The 19,396-nt window shown below is 40.4% G+C and overlaps 1 protein-coding gene across 1 annotated transcript in view; it reads left to right on the top strand.

The window, feature by feature from the left end:
* The window catches only part of LOC117538049 (phosphoinositide 3-kinase regulatory subunit 6-like), a 30,365-nt gene that overhangs the window by 1,852 nt on the left and 9,117 nt on the right, over nucleotides 1–19,396 (top strand). Inside the window, 8 exon segments of the mRNA XM_034203554.1 lie at nucleotides 12,420–12,504; nucleotides 15,222–15,326; nucleotides 15,863–15,954; nucleotides 16,250–16,318; nucleotides 17,651–17,783; nucleotides 17,860–17,929; nucleotides 18,090–18,247; nucleotides 18,250–18,272. Of these exon segments, the coding sequence (XP_034059445.1) occupies nucleotides 12,447–12,504; nucleotides 15,222–15,326; nucleotides 15,863–15,954; nucleotides 16,250–16,318; nucleotides 17,651–17,783; nucleotides 17,860–17,929; nucleotides 18,090–18,247; nucleotides 18,250–18,272 (708 nt within the window). The 5' untranslated portion in view covers nucleotides 12,420–12,446.

Below are 19,396 nucleotides of genomic sequence, written 5' to 3'. Positions count from 1 at the left end.
CCATAAGACATGAGACCTTTCCATACAAAGACCCCTCAGTCCTCTACAAAATGTCGCCCTCTTAGAAGTTTGGAAGGGATTCCTAAATACGTCTAAACTTTGTTTTGGTTGTTAATAGATAGGTAGATCTAAAAGTTATGCTAGTGAAGTAGTCCCCCATAAGGATGGCGATGGATCCAAAATGTCCAATTCAGCAAAGACAATACATCAAAATGAGTTTATAATTGTGATTTTGGAAAAACAAACTGAGCTGAGCTGTGACAAGCTGTTCATAATGCTGCAAACACAAAGAACTGATAGAAAAGACTTCCTAGTAGTTCCTCCTGCTGCAGGGTAAAGCAACTCAATAAACTCTGTTGTAGTCACTTTTTCCCTTTGAGCTTCAGGACAGAGAGTCATTTAAGGCAGGGAGATCAAACATGTTGGCTACGCCTCAGCTGCGGCTTTGGCTATTTGAGCTGAGTCAGATGACCTGATTAATTCAAGCTATTACTTCAGTCACTCAACATGACACCCTATAACCTCATGCACAAACCACAAAGTGCTTACAAGACACTTTATATCAGTCTGGTTTTTGACGAATGTTGTCTTGAGCAGTTTTGTAGCGCTCATCATGTCTCAAATTGATTAGTCAATCCTCCAGTTTCTTAATTGTGAGGTTTTGGTGCGTGTGCATCTTATTTCATAGTAGATTATGTATTTATGGCTTTGCTCTTTTGCACTTTTAAAGGAAGAAACATAAGTGTTACTTTCAGGCTTGATGAAAGTATTATTAGCCTTTATTAAAATAATCTGACATTATATAGATTAAATGACCAGTCAATTAATCAAGAATTCAAAGTCATACCCTTCAACAATTGAAACATTGATAAATTGCAGTTTGAGGGTTATCTTTTATAACCTGTACACCCACTTGCTGCTTTAGGCAGCTGTTGCCCTGAAGTGCCCTCTTCAGCTCAAACGATTATTGAGTTTACCCGGGAAATCTGAAACAACATTTTAAATAACAACCTAACCCAAAGTTATTACAAAACACTCTTAATTTAACTCCAAAAATGCAGACAGACCGCAGATTCTCTTTAATTTGAGACCCCAACCTTTTTGTCTGTCCTGTAGGGAGTATGAAAACAAACAGCAACACTTCCTGGCACAGTGTCTGTGGGCTCCTTGGAAAGCAGTCTTGATCGTGGCCAATGCCAATTCAAGTGTGTGTTTGTGTGTGCGTGTGGATCTATTTTTGTTGCTCATCATGTCTATGTGACGCACTTAGTGTATCCTGTGCTTGTAGCATTTGGATCACTTTACACCCTGTGACCTCGTGTGGAAGTGTACTTCTGTTGCCTCATTATGGCCACAGTGGCTACATGAGGTCTGCTGTGGTGAGACTGGCCATCCGAGGAATCCTCACATTTGTCTACGTGCTTTTTACTTTTTCTTTGGCATGTCTGGACATAATGTTTGCTTTTCCACTCACGTCAGTATAGCAGAAAAGCGAAACTGTTTGGTTAGAGAATGTGTCAAATGTTGCAGACATGCTTCGCCCTCCCTGTGATATGCTATGTGCAAAAAGTGAGTTACAGCTAGTTTGAGACTCGCAGCATGTGGCTTGAACAATCTGAGATGCTTTGCATTCGATTGAACCAGTACACCACTAGCATGAATGCTTCAAAACCACAAGGGTATTCTATTCCATAGCAATTTCTTGTGAACTTGTCAGCCAAAGTGACAGCTGCAGTAGAAAACAAAAAAGCCTCTACCCTCCCTTCCTTCTGAATAGCAAAAACGTCTTGTAATTCAGTAAAATAAAAATAAATTCACCATCTGTGTTATTCCCCTCCTGGTTATTTACAGGCCTTCTGTCCGGGGTCGCAGCTGTATCTATAGCCGCATTCACACCGCAGGACTTTCCCTGGTACTTTGGTTCTTTAGTTCCGTTAGTACCAATAATGTTGCGTTCACACCGCCGGGACTACTAAGTGCCGGGAACTCTTTTGGCCATTTTCAGTCCCTGCTAGAGAGGTGATAACCTGGTGATAAAAGAGTGCCAATTTCTATTCTATTTCTATTGGCGAATTGCAAACCACGCCCCGTTAAACTCTGAATTTTCTTTGTTAGGCAGCCATTTTTTTCCTCGCTACAAAACCACATCCATACCTGAGCGAGTACTTTTTTTGTACTTTAAAGCAGTTATGACCACACGTAGGCCTACTACAACACCGGAGCGGTGGAATGATGAGGAAGTGTCGGCGCTTCTGGCAATTTACTCTGAGGACGGGATGCAGCAGCTTCTATAGAAAGCAGTTCCCAACTCCAAATGTTTTGAGCGATGTTCGCAAAAGCTAGGCTACTTGAGCTGGGAATCGTGCACAGTGCACACGGATGCCGGGTAAAAATAAAGAAACTCAGGCAGGACTATACAAAAATTAAAGACCACAATAATAAGAGTGGTAATGATTTTCTATTGTTATTATATATATATATTGCCACTGTTTTTTAATACTGACAACCTAACTTGCACTAAGGTGTGTCTGCTGCTATATATATTGCCACTGTTACATTGTTTTGAAACTACTTACATTTTATTTTACATTTCACACTTTTATTTAACTTCAATTTACATGCATACGACACACCTGGAACAGCGTGATGCCGTTATTGTTATGTCTTGACTGTGCAATAAAACAAACAAACTGGCGAAGCTTTATTTATTGTGTCCCACCCCAAATTTGCAGAATAGAAGAATGTGAGAGCAGACAGGTGTCGGTGGTTGAATTTATCTACAATGTTGCAACCTTGTGCAGCAATGGCAGGGGCAGAAACACAAGTCTTACACACATAAACACAAGTAATTTATCATGTCATTTGTTTGAGATAAATAAGGGAAAAACACCAAACAAGGGTTAATGTCCTTTTCCAAAATCAGCCTGAGGGGGTAATATATAATAAATACATAAAGATAAAGTCCATTGTTATAATGGGGTATTTTATTTGTAAATTACCCTTATGAACTCCATCATGTCTGAGGTCGGAAAGTAAACAAACGCCTCATACAGCGGGTGGGCTTTATACCCCCTCCCCCGTGTAGTTATTCTTCTCTCGTTTTTTTTTGTACTCGCCGTGAAGTGGTTTTGCGGCCTGCCAGTAAACCCAGAGAAGAAGAAGACGAAGTGACGTCAGCGTAATCTTGCCTCAGGGAAAGTACTGCGGTGTGAATGCGATTGGCACTAGCCCCCTGGCGGATTCAGTGCCGTGGTACTTTAGTGCCGGCACTAAAGTACGGCAAGTCCTGCGGTGTGAAAGCGGCTTATGGTAACAATGCCAGCTTTGTTTTTGGAGCTTTTTTGTATCCGCAGTAAGAATGGATTTAGAAGTATTTCATGCATAAAGAATTAATGTAATCACTACTCCAAAACACTGATGAACAGTTCTGCATTAAGGGGGCGTGTAAAGGATGTACTGTAGGGCTGAACGATATATCGTGTCATGGCGATAACCGTGATATGCGCATGCGCGATATTCACACCGCAGGGACTTGCGGTTTTATTCATATTTTTTTTTAAATGCTAACGCACTTTAGCACAGAATTCAAAATAAACATACCCTTATTACTTATCGAAACTGCACATACAATATATCCGATTAAAGCTGAGACTCCACAGATTATTTAAGTATAGTATCATCACTAAGCGATCCGATCTCGCGACAGGGGAAGCAAACACAGACATCACAACACGTACCTTTACGGAGCTTTTACGGGAGATCGTCTCACCGTAGCTGTCAATCTGATCAAAAGACGTGTTCAATGGCATTAAAACGAGAAAAAACGCGGCTAAATCGGTTAATCCATAGGTTAATAATGTATCTGTGGCTGTATGCAGCTTCCGGTTTTGGCTACGCGTCACTCTCACTCCTTATTTGTTCATGTGTTGGTGTGTGTAGAACTTCCCCTCGATTCCATTGGCTCTAGCGTAGGGCTGTGCGATTATGGCAAAAATCATAATCACGATTATTTGGGTCAATAATTGATATCACGATTATTTTGACGATTATTCATTGACCATTTATTGAACTTTAAAACAAATAATATTTTACCAATAAACAAGATCAACAAATATGTTGGAGCACACTTCCAAAACCATACTAAACATACATTATTAATATGATAAATAAAAATAAATTAGACCAAAATAAATGAAATCAAATATGTTGCAGTGCACTGTCACAACCTACTGAAAACTCCTTAACATATAGCCAACATTTTGGTAAAACATATTCCACTCAGTTAAACGTTGAAGGCTGGCCCACCGTCATGGTCCAGAGGTAACAGGAAATAAATGTTGAACTACAATTTAAGACCAAATAAAAATGTCTAGGCCACCATGGCAAATGCTGGTAGGGCTGCTCATGTCATCTCTTAAAGATTTTTTGCAAGATGTTTATATGGTCTGGTTTCAAAGATGAGCGCAGGCAGGTGACAATATTGTCACCTGTACTGAAGACCCTCAGCCACGCCCCGACACAGGGGTGACGCCGGCCAATCACAAAGCTTTGATGCGTTCAAGTGCATTATTCTGGCACAGGAAGATTATGTTACAGGACATTAACGATAAAACAGAATATTGTTGTTCTATTTTTAGACACATCTCGCGATCGACTGGTTGGGCACCCCTGGGCTAGACCATAGGTCTGTTGTGGTGGCAAAGTAGTCAGCTGAAGCCACATCTCTCTCAACTTCCCCACGGCATTTGTCACATAATACCTGCTGAAATAATACCGATACGGCATCGCGTAACGCTTGTCCAACGTGTTGACAAGTTGCTTAAAGCCCTGGTTGCTAACAGTGCTAACTGGGCACATATCTTTAGCGATGTGAAATGTAATGGCACCTGTAATATCTCTGTGTCTCTGCGAGCTCGTCGCGTAGGCCGTCGCTCTGTACAATGCGTCCTGAATCGATGACTGTGATGATGTTGTGGATGAAGTCGAGCGGGCATCTGCTTTTTGTTGTATTACTGCCCGGTCGTATTGCACTTTGTGGTTGTATTTCAGATGATTAAAGAGATTGGTTGTGTTAGCGTGTGGTGCCAACACAACCTGGTAACAAATCCTGCACTGTACTTTGTTTTGCTCCACGTCGGACTCCTGAAAGCCAAAGTACTTCCAAATAGTGGAAATAGTTGTACCCTTATTTTTAACGAGTTGCTGCTCTTGTTCTGACATCTTCGCTCGCACTGAACACTCACAACACATGTCACTCCCACGTGGCCGAGTGGGCTTTTAGGGAGGGGCGAAGCGCACCCAGCTAAATAATCGTATTTTGTCAATTATGCTGTTTTCATAATCGTCGCAAGCCATAATCGTAATCGCGATTAAAATACGATTAATTGCACAGCCCTACTCTAGCGGTTATAAAGAGATTTCATTCGTCAAAATCGACCAAGGGGGGCCAGAGATATGGAAAATCCACCCAAATGACCCCAGAAGTGTTTTTTTGTGTTGCTAAATCTCTCTAAAAAGGTCAAATATCACTTGTTTTGCGTTAATCTTGATACAGGGTACTTATTATATGTTGTACTTTGGATTCCTAAAGCTTTTAGTCTACTAATTTTCACTATAAGTAAAATAATTTTTTGGACGGACACTATAATTTACAGTTTTTTACTATGTTCAATCTGAATCTTCTTTGAAATAAAAAACATCTATATTGATTCTGACTTTTCTACATCCAACTCACAGGTTTATCATTACTTTGAGAGAAAAGATTATTAATTTAACCCTTTTTAGAAGGGAAGATATGGTCATTTAAATAAATAAATAAAATAAATACATTTAATTTATATAGCGCTTCTCATCTGCCAAGACAAATCTCGAAGTGCTTCACAACAAGGGATATTGATACACATTTGTTCTGGGAATGTCATTTTCTAGCCTGAGACCTGAAAAACAGGCTCAGTGCTTAACCCTCTACACAGCATACTGTTGCCCTCAGACAACAAACCACTTTTTTCGACTTCACACTGGCCCTCTAAATATTTTTATTTTTTTAAATATACACAATGTCACCTGACATGCTGGTGTCCAATAAAATGAGGGAATTATATGGGTGTGGCATTTTGTCTGGGGGTGGAACAGTCCTTTCTGCAAGCAAAGCTGCAGGGGACTCAGGGCCACCACTTGGTAAGATACATTTCACTTTTTAACATATTAGAAATGTACACAACTTAAAATAAAAAATATGTGCATGAATACATAAAGAAGTATATTTGATTGTTTAAAGACTTATTATGTATTTATTAATTAGCTAAAACTATGTTTTTGTGTTCGTTGCCTCAGGGCAACACTGTGCCACTTGACCACTTTTTTCCAGGCAATATCTTACAAGTGTGCAAATGTGCTCAGCTGTAAAATGATAAACCTAGTCAATGTTTTTACATCTACTGATATTTACAGGAAATGGACCCCAAAACATGTTATGGGCAGAAGGGACACGATCAGGCTGTTAGGGATATTCCGTCTGACAGTGAGGACAGTGAAGGTCAAGATAGGGTTAGGCACACAGACACACACACATAGACACAAACACACACATAGACACACACACACAGACAAACACATGCACACACACACAGACACACACACATACATACACACAAAACACACACATACACACACGCACACATACACACAGACACACACACACACATACACACACACACAGACAGAGACATACAAACACATACACACAGACACGCACATACACACACAGATATACACACACAAACAGACACACACACCCACACACACACACACACACACACATACACACAGACACACAAACAGACACACACGCAGACACGCACATACACACACACACACACACACACAAAGAAAACCTTTTGAATTCATATAGAGTTGTTTTTTCTATTTCTTCTGAATTGTAGAAATCCTTGGTATTTCAATACCCTCGTAGCACAGTGTTGCCCTGAGGCAACAAACCAACCCCTGGTTGAGGGGTGAGGGGGGGGGTCACATGTTATAATTGATATAATATCAGGGACCCCTAAGCTCCTAAAACACATGGTGAAACATTGTTTTCCTCCCAAAATAAAAAGTCATGCCATAGAGGGTTTTAAGTATAGGTGAATTAACTCAAACACGTCATGTTACAATTATTTTGCTGCTTGCTACAAAAGGAAAACTTGCGTGGCTCTCATGTCAGGGCTACTTGAGTGAGTGACATGCAGGCTCAGTGCATGCACAGCAAACCACCAATCACAATCATTCTTGATCAGATCACAGCAGGCCCCGCCCCGCTAGTTTGCAGACCATCAAAACACTGGTAAAAAATGAGCGAGGCACAGGAGGACAATACCTTCATCCGGTTAAATATAGTTAAAAAAAACGCAATATATATCGCAGGGGGGAAAAAATTCGCAATGTCAGTTTTTTTCAATATCGTGCAGCCCTAATGTACTGTAAGTTCAAAGCTCAGAAAAAACTATTTTAAACTATTAAGGCCTTTTTTTTTAGGTCACAGCAAAGTAGATTCAGCTGTATGTACATAGGAATTTACCACACACACACACACACACACCATGTATACATCACTTCAGGAGACATTACATGACTTACATGCATTTCCTGGAGACTTATCCTAACCTTAACCAAACACATGCCTAACCCTAACCCTACCCTAACCTTACCCTTACCCTAACCCCTAATCCTAAACCTAACAAGTCTTCAACCTAACATTAATGATTCCCTTCATGGGGACCTCCAATTTGTCTCCATAAGGGAGGCGAGTCCCCCACACGTGACTGTGGTAAACAGATTTAGGTCCCCACAAGTATAGTAATGCTAGGCCACACTACACACACACACACACACACACACACACCACACACATCACACACACACACACACACACACACACACACACACACACACACACACACACACTACACTTTTCTTGGGAAACCCCCTTTGTATCCCTACTTCTTCCTATCTGCCTTCCTCCCCCTGATGGTTTATCACACTACTCCAGTGGCATACAGTACATCCTTACGCTGTCCATTCATGCCTTGGATTGGATATTTTTTTTACAGTAGCTCCTCCAATTAGAACAATTATTGAAGCTTTTCAAGACATATTTTTCTGTTTGTTGCACATTTTGGCCATTTGTGTGTGTATACATTCTGTAGTCCCTGAGGAGGAAATAATCCCTGGTCAGTCAGGCAAGGCAGTTTTATACACACACACACACACACACACACACACACACACACACACACACACACACACACCGGTCCAAGAAGACTTCCTCATATTGTCCGATACAGGAAATCACTTATCCCCTGTTGCTCACACTAAATTAAAAGTTAAACAAGTTTCTTTGCAACTTTTGAAGGTCAATATGTGTGTTTTTCTGCATGTTTGTTTATCACAGCGTTGAGTTTTGTAGATGGTTCTTATCAAAGGTAAAAGAAAAACAGTCTGTTTAGAGCAGGATGACATGCTGTTTCGGCTGTTTGACTGATTTGTAGCTCAAACTCTCAGCGGAGATATGGAGAGAAAAGGGAAGCGAAGCAGCCATTCAGCTACTTCTTCCTCTCCAGATTTACAGTGTCATTTTTGTTATCTCCTTGAGAAAGAAACTAAAAAAGGAATTTCATGATGTTGGCTTTACCAGAAACTCCTTTAAACACACAGTACACTTCCCTATGTGGAAATGCAAGTGCTGTCACACTGTACTTTAGTTTCAGGTATTGCATGCTTGCTGTTTAGGGGATACACTCTGCAGGTGCTTTCCTTGTCTTCCTCTTTGTCCAGCTCTATGCCCATCTGTGTCAATACACCCCATGCTATCTTAGGTTGGGGGTTTCCAATCAAGAAAACATACACCCCCACCGCAGCACCACCTTTCTCTTGCTCTACGAACGCACTTCCACACGTCGCTGTCAGGTCCTTCCTGTTTTCAGCGTGCCTGAACGGAAATGACTGCCCCTGTTTATTTCTGTTTGGCCACATTGTTTATGACTCCAGTTGACCACTGTGATGCATGCCGATGACTGCCCGAGTAGATAAGGTGTAGGCGTATCAGGAACTATTTCACGTCGTTAACTGTAAAGGTTCAACGAGTGGTCTTGTGGTCTTTCTATTTGTACTTCTCTCTGTGTTTTGAAAGATTTTACTGGCACTAATGTGGCAAAAGAAACGACGTGTACAAACAAAATGAAGGAAGTTTGGGATTATGTAGTCTATACCTGACCACTTTGATAAAATGGTGGAATATGGCTGTAAGGTTCACAGTTATGTAGTTAAGAAAGGTCAAAGGATTGACTGTGATTGGTGATATTTGGAGCTGTAAACTCACATGCACTTTCCCATGCCTGTGTTTTGATTGGACTCTGTTTACTTCACCATGTAACACTCACGCTTCTATTGGTTAGCGCTCCAACACATTGTACGTGATTGGCTAAGAGGAGGGGCATTGCCAACACATCTCTAAGGGGTTGACCAGTCACAACTGAGCCGGCCAGCTAACCAATCAGAGCAGACTGGGCTCTGGTTTCAGACAGAGGGTGAAAAGAGGTGCTGTAGCACAGGCAGTATGAGTAAAGCACCCTTTTTAAAGAATGTAAACAAAATACAAAAACAAAACCTTAAAATTAGCATAATATTTCCTCTTTAAGTGCTTTGTCTTAGTACATTAATTCCCAGTGATCTTACCTCACCACATACACAGAGTGTTTAACTTAGTTGTGTTTGATTACTTAATGTAGTTTAAACAAACTCAAATTCCCTTTCTACTGGCGTTTGTCAGTTAAATTGTGCTTGTAAGATTAGATAAAGTCTTTGTATAAGATATACACAAATAAGCATGGGAACTTTGAACAGAAGTTTATCAAAATACAGACTTATATTTACATAATTTACAATAGTAAGAGCTTTCAACATCCAACAAAAAGCTGTTGGTGCTTTTGTGTTTTAAGAAGAACATTTTCTATGACTTTCTGCAGACTGTGGTTTTTCTAAGCTAGTTATTTGGAATGGTTGTGAATTAGATGATGCATCTAGTTTTAAGATAAGTGTTTTCTTTTTTTCTCTCTCTTTCTGTCTCTCTCTCTCTGTCTAAAAATAGCGTGTTGTCTGCCCACTCATTCTGACAGAGAGGAAATGCTGCGTATGTGTCAGCTCCTACACTGCATTAATAGTTTCCGTCAAAGTCTAAAAGAGTGTGTAAGTTTGCATATGTGTGCAGGCAAGAGACCATACTTGCATGAGAACATTTTTGCATGCATGTGTGGGAAATGCACATTATAATTTGTGTATCCAAACTGTTCTGTTGATCAATTCCATCCAGTCTGTTTTTTAATGTATGAAGAAGAGTGATAAAAGACAGAAACACTCCTTTGACACATCATGTACACCATAGACCCCCGATATAAGACAGAGAGACAAACAATGAACACACCAGAGGCAACCGGAAACTTGTGGTCAAACGTTCAGCTGCTGAGGCAGCGGCGCTGCTAACTCGCTGTTTCTGAAAGTACTGCTTTTCTGAGAGAGATCAAGGTTAATCCATCACCAAATCCTTTAATTTTAGTGTGTGTGTGTGTGTGTGTGTGTGTGTGTGTGTGTGTGTGTGTGTGTGTGTGTGTGTGTGTGTGTGTGTGTGTGTGTGTGTGTGTGTGTGTGGTGTGTGTGTGTGGTGTGTGTGTGTGTGTGTGTGTGTGTGTGTGTGTGTGTGTGTGTGTGTGTGTGTGTGCGTGTGTGTGTGTGTGGTGTGTGTGTGTGTGTGTGTGTGTGTGTGTGTGTTGTGTGTGTGTGTGTGTGTGTGTGTGTGTGTGTGTGTGTGTGTGTGTGTGTGTGTGTGTGTGTGTGTGTGTGTGTGTGTGTGTGTGTGTGTGTGTGTGTGTGTGTGTGTGTGTGTGTGTAGTGTGTGTGTGTTGTGTGTGTGTGTGTGTGTGTGTGTGTGTGTGTGTGTGTGTGGTGTGTGTGTGTGTGTGTGTGTGTGTGTGTGTGTGTGTGTGTGTGTGTGTGTGTGTGTGTGTGTGTGGTGCGCCCCCTGTTGTGCGAGTCAGAGGTCTTTACACCACTCCGACCACATAGAAACACTCCCCCCCCCCCCCCTCTTTCTTCTCTCACTGTCCTTCTTCAACTCTCCTCACGCCACACAGCACACGCACACGCACACACCTCACACCTCACACCGTCACACAAGAGGAAATGTTCTCTGCAATGACTCGTTCACAGCACCTCCCTCCCTCTCCTCTCCCTCCCTCTCTCTCTCTCTCTCTCTCTCTCTCTCTCTCTCTCTCTCCATCACACACTTGTTAGTTTCAGTACACACAGCGCAGTGTGTGTATGTAAAAGACCTGCAGGACTGGTCGGTCGGTGCCTGCACAGGGTAAGTTTATGTAATGTTATCTCTACTTCACGCCTGTTATACTTTGACTGGTAGACCTGGGCAGTGGGAGATGGATGAGGATGGTTTCAGTTGTGTTGATGCCTTGTGTGATGCGACAGATATACATCTTGATCGTTTGATTTCGCATTATTGCTGGCTTAAATGTTAAATAATGAGTATTAAAAAACAGCTTTCTGTCTATTTTCTAAAGATCGTGTTTGTGTCAGTGAGAATTGATATGATACGTTTCTGGTGCTTACTTTACTCTAAGGTTATGGTCAGCCTTTTGGTGTCAAATATGTCATACAAAGATCATTTTTGGTCATTATGTTTAGAGCAAAATAGTAGATCTTTAAAGAATTTTCCTAAATAGGATCAAAGCATTGTGTTCCTACATGGTGACAGGAATCAAATTAGCACATAGTGTTTGTTGTGGTTTAAAAGCTTCATTTATGGTGTATAAATACATTTCAACTGGAACTTATCAAGTGGGTGTTCGTGTTAAGGTAGATTTGACCAAACTATGAATTTAGTGTTGCGGAGGTTTCAGAGGTGACTCATAAACCTGTGTGGGACCTGAGAAAAAATTAAGAAGCTGAAGAGTAAAACGAGGTTATTTATAGGAACACTTTCTACAAGTGTTGGTGTTACTGTGTGACTGCAGCACCTTCAGTTTGAATATGTGTCTGTGTGTAGCCGTTTGTGGGGGAAAACTTGAAACACTAAACTTTAATTATTCAATCATGTAATCCTTCAGCATTGCTTACATGTTAACTGGAGGCAATATATTTCACACAGGTATACAAAAAAAGAAACATATCGAGTCCCATGCAGGTACTGTAGAAATGATATTATTGTCAGCCCGCCTTTGAACACTGTTATTTTACACTCTGCTGTCAGCAAGCAGACAGAAAAAAGAAAAGCACTCCACTGACCCACATGTAGTGTGAAGCAGGTATTCCTACCCTCTGGACTGACTCTTCCTGTCCATGTATTTTTTCTGATAAAGATGATAGACCCACAATGCACGTGAGACATGACCAACAGGGACCCCTGGGATAGCTCAAGCAGTATCCGCAGCATGGAGCCAACAGGTAACAACACAACACACACACACTTTATGCAGATGATGCTGATATGCAATGGATCTTCCTGGAATCCTCAAATGTCCTCTTGGATTCGCACTTGGTTATCTGTAGACATTTGGTACATTGCCTCTGACTTTTAAATGTTATTTACTCCCTATAACATACATCTCATAATTGCTCATGGTGTATGGAGCTATAAGGAGGTATGGAGGTCATAAGTTTTGATCATTCAAAAAAATACAATTTATTATTATAGTTAAAGTTTTTATCCTGAACTTTGAAAAATACAAAATAAAAATAAGTATTTTAAATAATTTTTCAGGTTGAATATTATTTTTGATTCAGTTCAGCAATTTTTTTGAATAAAATATTTATTTTCATATTTTACTTTTCTACATATTTTGATACAGTATTTGAATCCTTATTTTTTTTAGTTGCAGATTTTACATTTTCAGATTCAAACCATTATTTTTTTCAGTTTCAAATCTTGTTTTTTCAGGTTTCAAATTTTTTTTTGCCTTCAGATTTTTTTTCGCTTTTAAACTTTTGGCCCTGATGTTGCTTGGGGGGCGGGGCTTACCAAAGAGTAGTTTGGCATCCTGAGTGACAGCCCTCCCTCTGTCATGTTGCCTTCATGGATGTTTGGTAGCGCGAGAAATATAACTCAACACTTTCTATACACAATACTCCCGTGATTGGTGGTAAACAAAACTGATACTGTGAAGGTAAACTTCTGTTGTTGCAATGTTGAGGTAGAATGAAGGAGTCTGGAACCGTTGTTAGCCAAAAGCACCGAGAGTTTATTGATCACAGTACATTAATTACATACGGCCGGGGAGATCACTTAGTTGCACACCGTCCCGTGTTTCACCAGCGATCTCTGAACCAAAAGACACAAAACATCTAACCAACACGAGGAGAGGCGGGCTTCCAGAAAGCCCGCGTATAATCAATAGCCGATGCAAGACAATGATCTGCTTGTCTCAAAGAGATGCTGCCAGGTCAACCCTCGGACATAGGAGAAGCGTTTGACCTGTGACCTCAACCTACAGAGAAGTCTCTGACTGACTACAAGCAGATGTTTGCAGTATCACAGACTCTAAGGAACCATAAAAGACTCTATAAACAGATCAGATGAAAATATTCTCTTACAGATACCAAAGTCAAAGTTCCGTTAAGCGAGCTGTTGAGCATTGTAGTTCAGAATCAGATCAGAAGAGGGGCGGATCTAGACAAATATTCATGGGCTGGCAAGAGGGTGGCAGGAGATTTTGAGGGGTGGCATCCCCTGGCAGAAGTATATGCTGATTTAATCGCAGTCATATCAATCGATGTTAACTTGGAAAGCCACAATATTGATATTTTAACTCGATAACATTAGGTGACATTATTGTGGCACAACAGTAAATCCTTAAATATAAATATATAAGGTGGCAGACATAATTTAATGAATTTTAAATTAACAATAACTGAATGAGTTTGTTTCACTTTTAGACCAGCAGGGGTACCAAATCTATGCAGACTGCTGCAATAAGTACATTAATTAACTGGCTCATCGATGTTTGTCTGAATGAATATGATAATATTAACAATCATATTCTTCCTATCAGCTGTCAATCACTTTTATGATTCACATATTCAGTGTTATTATTAAATAAACTATATTTTTTTGGAGGAGTTAATGATGAATGTTCCTGAAGAAGCTTGCTCACCCTCCTTCAAATTTGAAAGACAAGTAATTACTATCATATATCAAAATTCAAAAGATTCACAGGAACAATTCAGCGCCCCACGACTGTATTGCAAATAGTTACAACCTTGACTTTACATCAGAAAGAACAAACATTAAAGAAGTGACTAACTGCATCAGTTAAAAAACGTGTATTCAGCTAAAACATATACATCGCTGCAGTTATTATCCAGTGGAAAGTCCTTGGCCTAGTTAAATCAAAGTGGTTACTTTTTTTTGGCAGTGTAGTTTTACACACCGTCTTATTTTACTTTCTCAGGTCTTAAAGCTGTTTTGTGGGGGCAGACCCCCTCAAAGAAAATATATACACACATACAAGGTCATCATCATCATCTTAACAGTTTTGTTATGATCATCCGTGAACAGAGCATCAAGTTGGCATGCCTACACTGTAAAATGTTTGGCTGTAAAATTACAGTAAATTACTGGCTACTAGTTGCATGGATTTCACAGTAATTGACTGTAGATATTTTACAGTAAATTAGAATAAAAGTACAACTACATACTGTGACTTTACAGTTTCCATGCCCATGGAATTACTGTGATATAGCAGTACAGAGCTGTGGTATTATGGTACCTTGCTGTACATAAATTACAGTAATTACCTGCATTTTCACACTATTACTGTAGAAGTAATGCAACACAGTAGCCAGTAATTTACTGTAAATATACAAATGTAAATAATACGATAATATATTGTAAATTTGACTAGTTAACTGGGATTTTACCATAACTACACAATTGAATCGGCTCAATCAACAAAGAAAAACAAAGGAAATGTCCATTTTAACTTTGTATTACTCCATTGAAGTGCAAAGTACATTTCACAGTGTCTTGGACATGTTGTTACGCCCCCAACCTCCACTCCGCGGTAGTGGCTCGTGCTGAGACCCGCAACATGAAAGAATACACGCAATAACCGGTACTTGGTAACGAGCATTTATTGATAATCAGCCGTTTGCTTTTTTGCCAGCCCGCTGCTCCCCCACTGTCCCAGAGCCTGAACTGTACCGCAGCATCCAGGCTGTGTTGCCCAGGGAAACGGACAACCAGCTTTCTCCAGACTGTCTCAACAAAGGTAACAATAGATATACTGCAGCACACTGAAATTGATTAAAACGTATTAATATATGGAAGATTTTCTTTCTTAGTCCTAAAAGAGTTTGTCTTTCTTTGCTAGTGTTGGCTTTGCTCATGAGTCATTTATGACATTGTACACAATATACATATATATCTGTGTTTTAACACAAGGTTTATAGTTATAGTTTTCAAAAAATGGCAACAACAAAACAGGAAAAAACGTTACCATGTAAATAATACATTTACTTTCAATGACATTATTCAATATATTTGGACATGAGGATTAGACGTCAAAAAACAGCAATCCCATCCCGTAATCCTCCCTGAACAGATATTTACTGAAAGCAGCTGTTAGTGTTAATCCCGCTGTAGAACATCTAGCTGTGTCAGCAGTATGTCGGTAATGTCATCGGATATATTTTTGGATTATCACCGTAATGGAGAAAAGTGTGACACATTTAGCAAGTTTGTGTTAGTCTTGTGGAAATCTTGCATCAGTTAATGGCTTGTGTGTTTTTCTTTCTGTGTGTGTAGGCATGCTGAGATGGACACTTCATAAGAAGGTTCAAAACAATCCTGCAAACAGCTTATCTCTGGTCTGGGTGCTGATAAAAGAGCTGGAAAAGGTATTTGATCTCAGCAGTGGCACTATTGACACTTTTCCAAGAATACTTATAATAAAACGTTTTTTAAAACACTTACCCCTGGCTTTTAAAATATGTGACCTGATAGCTTTGGTTTACTAAAGCTTATTCATTATCGATTATTTACCTTTTTCAGTTTATCAACTATTGGTTGGTCTTTGAAACACATAATTTTCCTTCATCAACCTATTGATTAATTGAATAATAATTGTAGTTCTATTTGCAATGGAAAGTCCTCTTGTGTCATCACCCTGACAGTGTGTGTGTTTCTCTTCAGGCTGAGAGATGGGACTCTCGCAGGTTTATCATCCCTCTGCTCCACACACTGATGTATGCCATTATTCAGGTGGGTTTTTCCTCAAACATTGTTACACTTACACTTACTGTTTCATGTCATTAACATTATCTATGAAATGCTTTGCTTAATCAGTTTCCACAGCTATACCTAGAAGATTGTTTCTGTAACTGTCTCCAGTCCCTTTAGTCCTTTTTTTTTTTACCATGAAAGAGAATCACAGAATCCACCAGTTTGTTCCCAGACTGTGTTGGATTGGTATGCCATGAAGTTACACAATGGTTTTAAGACATGCAATGAAGGACGTTTCTGCAAAAGTACCTACATGAGGAGGATGTATTTTTATTTCTGGGGAAATGTCAACAAGGAAGTGGAAACCTGAGAAGATGGCGTGTAAGCCGATCTGTATCGTTTTTCGTTGTGTTGGACCAACATTCATATGATGATTGCTTAGTCAGATAAGATCAGCTTAAAGGTAACATATTATGCAAAATCCACTTTGTCATGTCTTTTATACATAACTGTGTAAAGGGATTCTGAAAGTTTCATAAAAAAAGATTCGCTCACTTTTTGTCCTGATCCATTTATATAAAAACCTGTCTGAAAATTATCAGATTTTGGCCAATTTATAATGTCATAACGATTTTTTGGCTTGTGTACCATTAGCCAATCACCAACCAAGGTAACCCCCCCCCCCCACCACCTTATCACCTGAATCTCTTGCTAGAACACCATTGTGTTCTTTTTAACCAAATATCTTGCAGAGGGGCGTGGGGAGTGGCACCTTATTTTTTGACAGAGAATCAGCACTTTTGAAACAGGGCTGAAACAGAGGGGTTTATGGGATGCTCCAATGCACGATCTGTTTGGTATTTCCAGCCAAACACTTCAGGGACTTGTTTTGTATATATCTAAGACCTATATATATTGATGAAAAACAGTATAATAGGGGACTTTTAAGGCGGTAAAAGGAAAATTATGTTTTCCCAGCATTAGTTGTATTGTCCGGCAGTGGCTCAGTCAGTAGGGGCTTGGACTGGAAGCTGTAGGGTCGCCGGTTCAAGTCCTCGACCAGACCTAAAAAATATGGAGTGTGGACTGCTACTTGGAGAGGTCCCAGTTCTCCTCCTGCCCTGCTGTGGTGCCCTTGAGCAAGGCACCGGACACCTCCCTTCTCCCCTCACTCCCATTGCTCCCCGGGCGCTGTACAATAGCTGCCCACTGCTCCTGGTACTAGACTCCTGGTGCTAGGATGGGTTAAATGCAGAGAACACATTTCACTGTGTGTGCTGTGTGCTCTGCATGTGTGACCATTAAAGAGGGTTTCATCCCTCCCAATTATATTCTATCAATAGTGTGTTTGTGTGCTTGTTGATATTCCAGACAGCCTACATTCCAGATGAGCTGTACAAGCGGGTTTATGACTTCTGCAAGAGACTCCTCACCTATCCTCATCCCTACTGCACCGTAGGCCTCAGCTACACCAGGCAGATCAAAACTGAACGCTCCATTCCAGGTATTGTGGCATACCTGGAATAATTAATAGGAATAATTAACCACATACTGTCATTAAATACTCGTTTGATCCACAGGTCTGATGTACCAAAGGATGGTCACAGCGGAGCAGAGACTAAAGAACGAGCACTATCCCTTCCAGGATAGGTGAGCCATAAATATAATCACATGTCTCTGGGTACAATAAAAGCCTTGTGTGAGTGATGATTTCCAAATATGATATGCCTATTTTATGTTCTCGTGCTGCTGCATATAGTCAAACTTCCTTCCCTGTCCATCACTCAACATGTCATGTAAATCCCTGCAGGGTCTTCATCCTGGCTGACCCTGAAGTCTTCTCTGGTTCTTTGGGGATGGTCCTATTGGGAGACATTGAGACGTACGGATCTATGAACCCTTTCGATCACATGTGCAGTGTGGTCCAACACTCCATCCAGGCTGCTTTAGGAGCAGAGCAGTGCCACGGGCCAAACTGGCTCAAGCCCTAAAGGTGAGTAGAACTGCACGGTAAACGATCAGTTGTGTTTTCTTACTTCCTTCATTTTTTATGTTGTGGTCTGTGCACTGAATGGCACTCTATTGTTGATGTCGTCACAACTGAGTCTTGTTTTGTCCAGTAAGCGGGTTTGCATTGCCTTGATTTTGCTCTCTGATAAACCTTTCCTTATACTCAGAAAGATTTTGTAAATGTGATGTTTTCCGCATGCTTGCCCATTTTCTCTTGTCTAGTGGAAATCTGGCTCAGAATTCCCCCATGTTTAATTGCTCACTTATTAACTCAACAATTGTGTATCAACTACACTGGAGCGCAGAGCAATTACAAAGTTTGCTCAGAAATGTTGCTTCGTCTATGTGCCTTACAGTGTAGTGTGTGCTGAGGTTTTTGAAAGTAGGCTGGTCAGAGAGCTTTACAATAACGCCTTATCTACTTCATTGGACAAAAGGCCTTTTTAGTGTTTTCCTCTGACATGAAAATGGATCTGTAGGAGACTAATTATATTGAATATCTATGGGGATCCATGTCTGAATATACTGAGTAACCAAGTGGAGTGTGCTAGCAGCAGCCTCATCCAGTTCACTGATTGGTCAGGCTTCATTCACAGAGGATATGCACTGACTTTACTTTATCACATGATACCGCCTCCCTCAACACTATGACTGGCAGGTGGCTGCTGGTACATGTGTAAATCTGTAATACTGCGAGAAAAAAACGGCTTAATATCTCAGAAAAGCTATGATATAACCCTCCTCACCTCGTTAGTCATCATCAGTCCGTGAAAAATTGTGATTAAGTACAATTTCACAACATCTCTTCTTAATTTGAGTATTTTGGCCATATTTTTCCCATGACGAATGCACAATTGCATATGCTGACTGTTGCTTTTCAGAGGGAAGTGAATGGCCTCCATGTACTGTTGAGTCACATGCATAACCTCCGTGGCCAATTGTAAAGCATGTTGGGAGATTTTGAGGTATTGCAAGTATTTTACAACATTACTCCCTAACAGGGGAGTAGCATTAGAAGACTTGGATATCAAGCTATTTTGTTCTAATGGTCAATTTCTGCCCCTGGCTTAAAAATAGTCCCTGCCTCCTACTGTATGTACGTGTTAT

The sequence above is a fragment of the Gymnodraco acuticeps genome, unplaced genomic scaffold, assembly GCF_902827175.1.
Source record: "Gymnodraco acuticeps unplaced genomic scaffold, fGymAcu1.1, whole genome shotgun sequence".
NCBI classification, from domain to species: domain Eukaryota; kingdom Metazoa; phylum Chordata; class Actinopteri; order Perciformes; family Bathydraconidae; genus Gymnodraco; species Gymnodraco acuticeps.
Note: the sequence above shows the minus strand (reverse complement) of the source record. Positions and strands in the feature narration are given on the sequence as shown.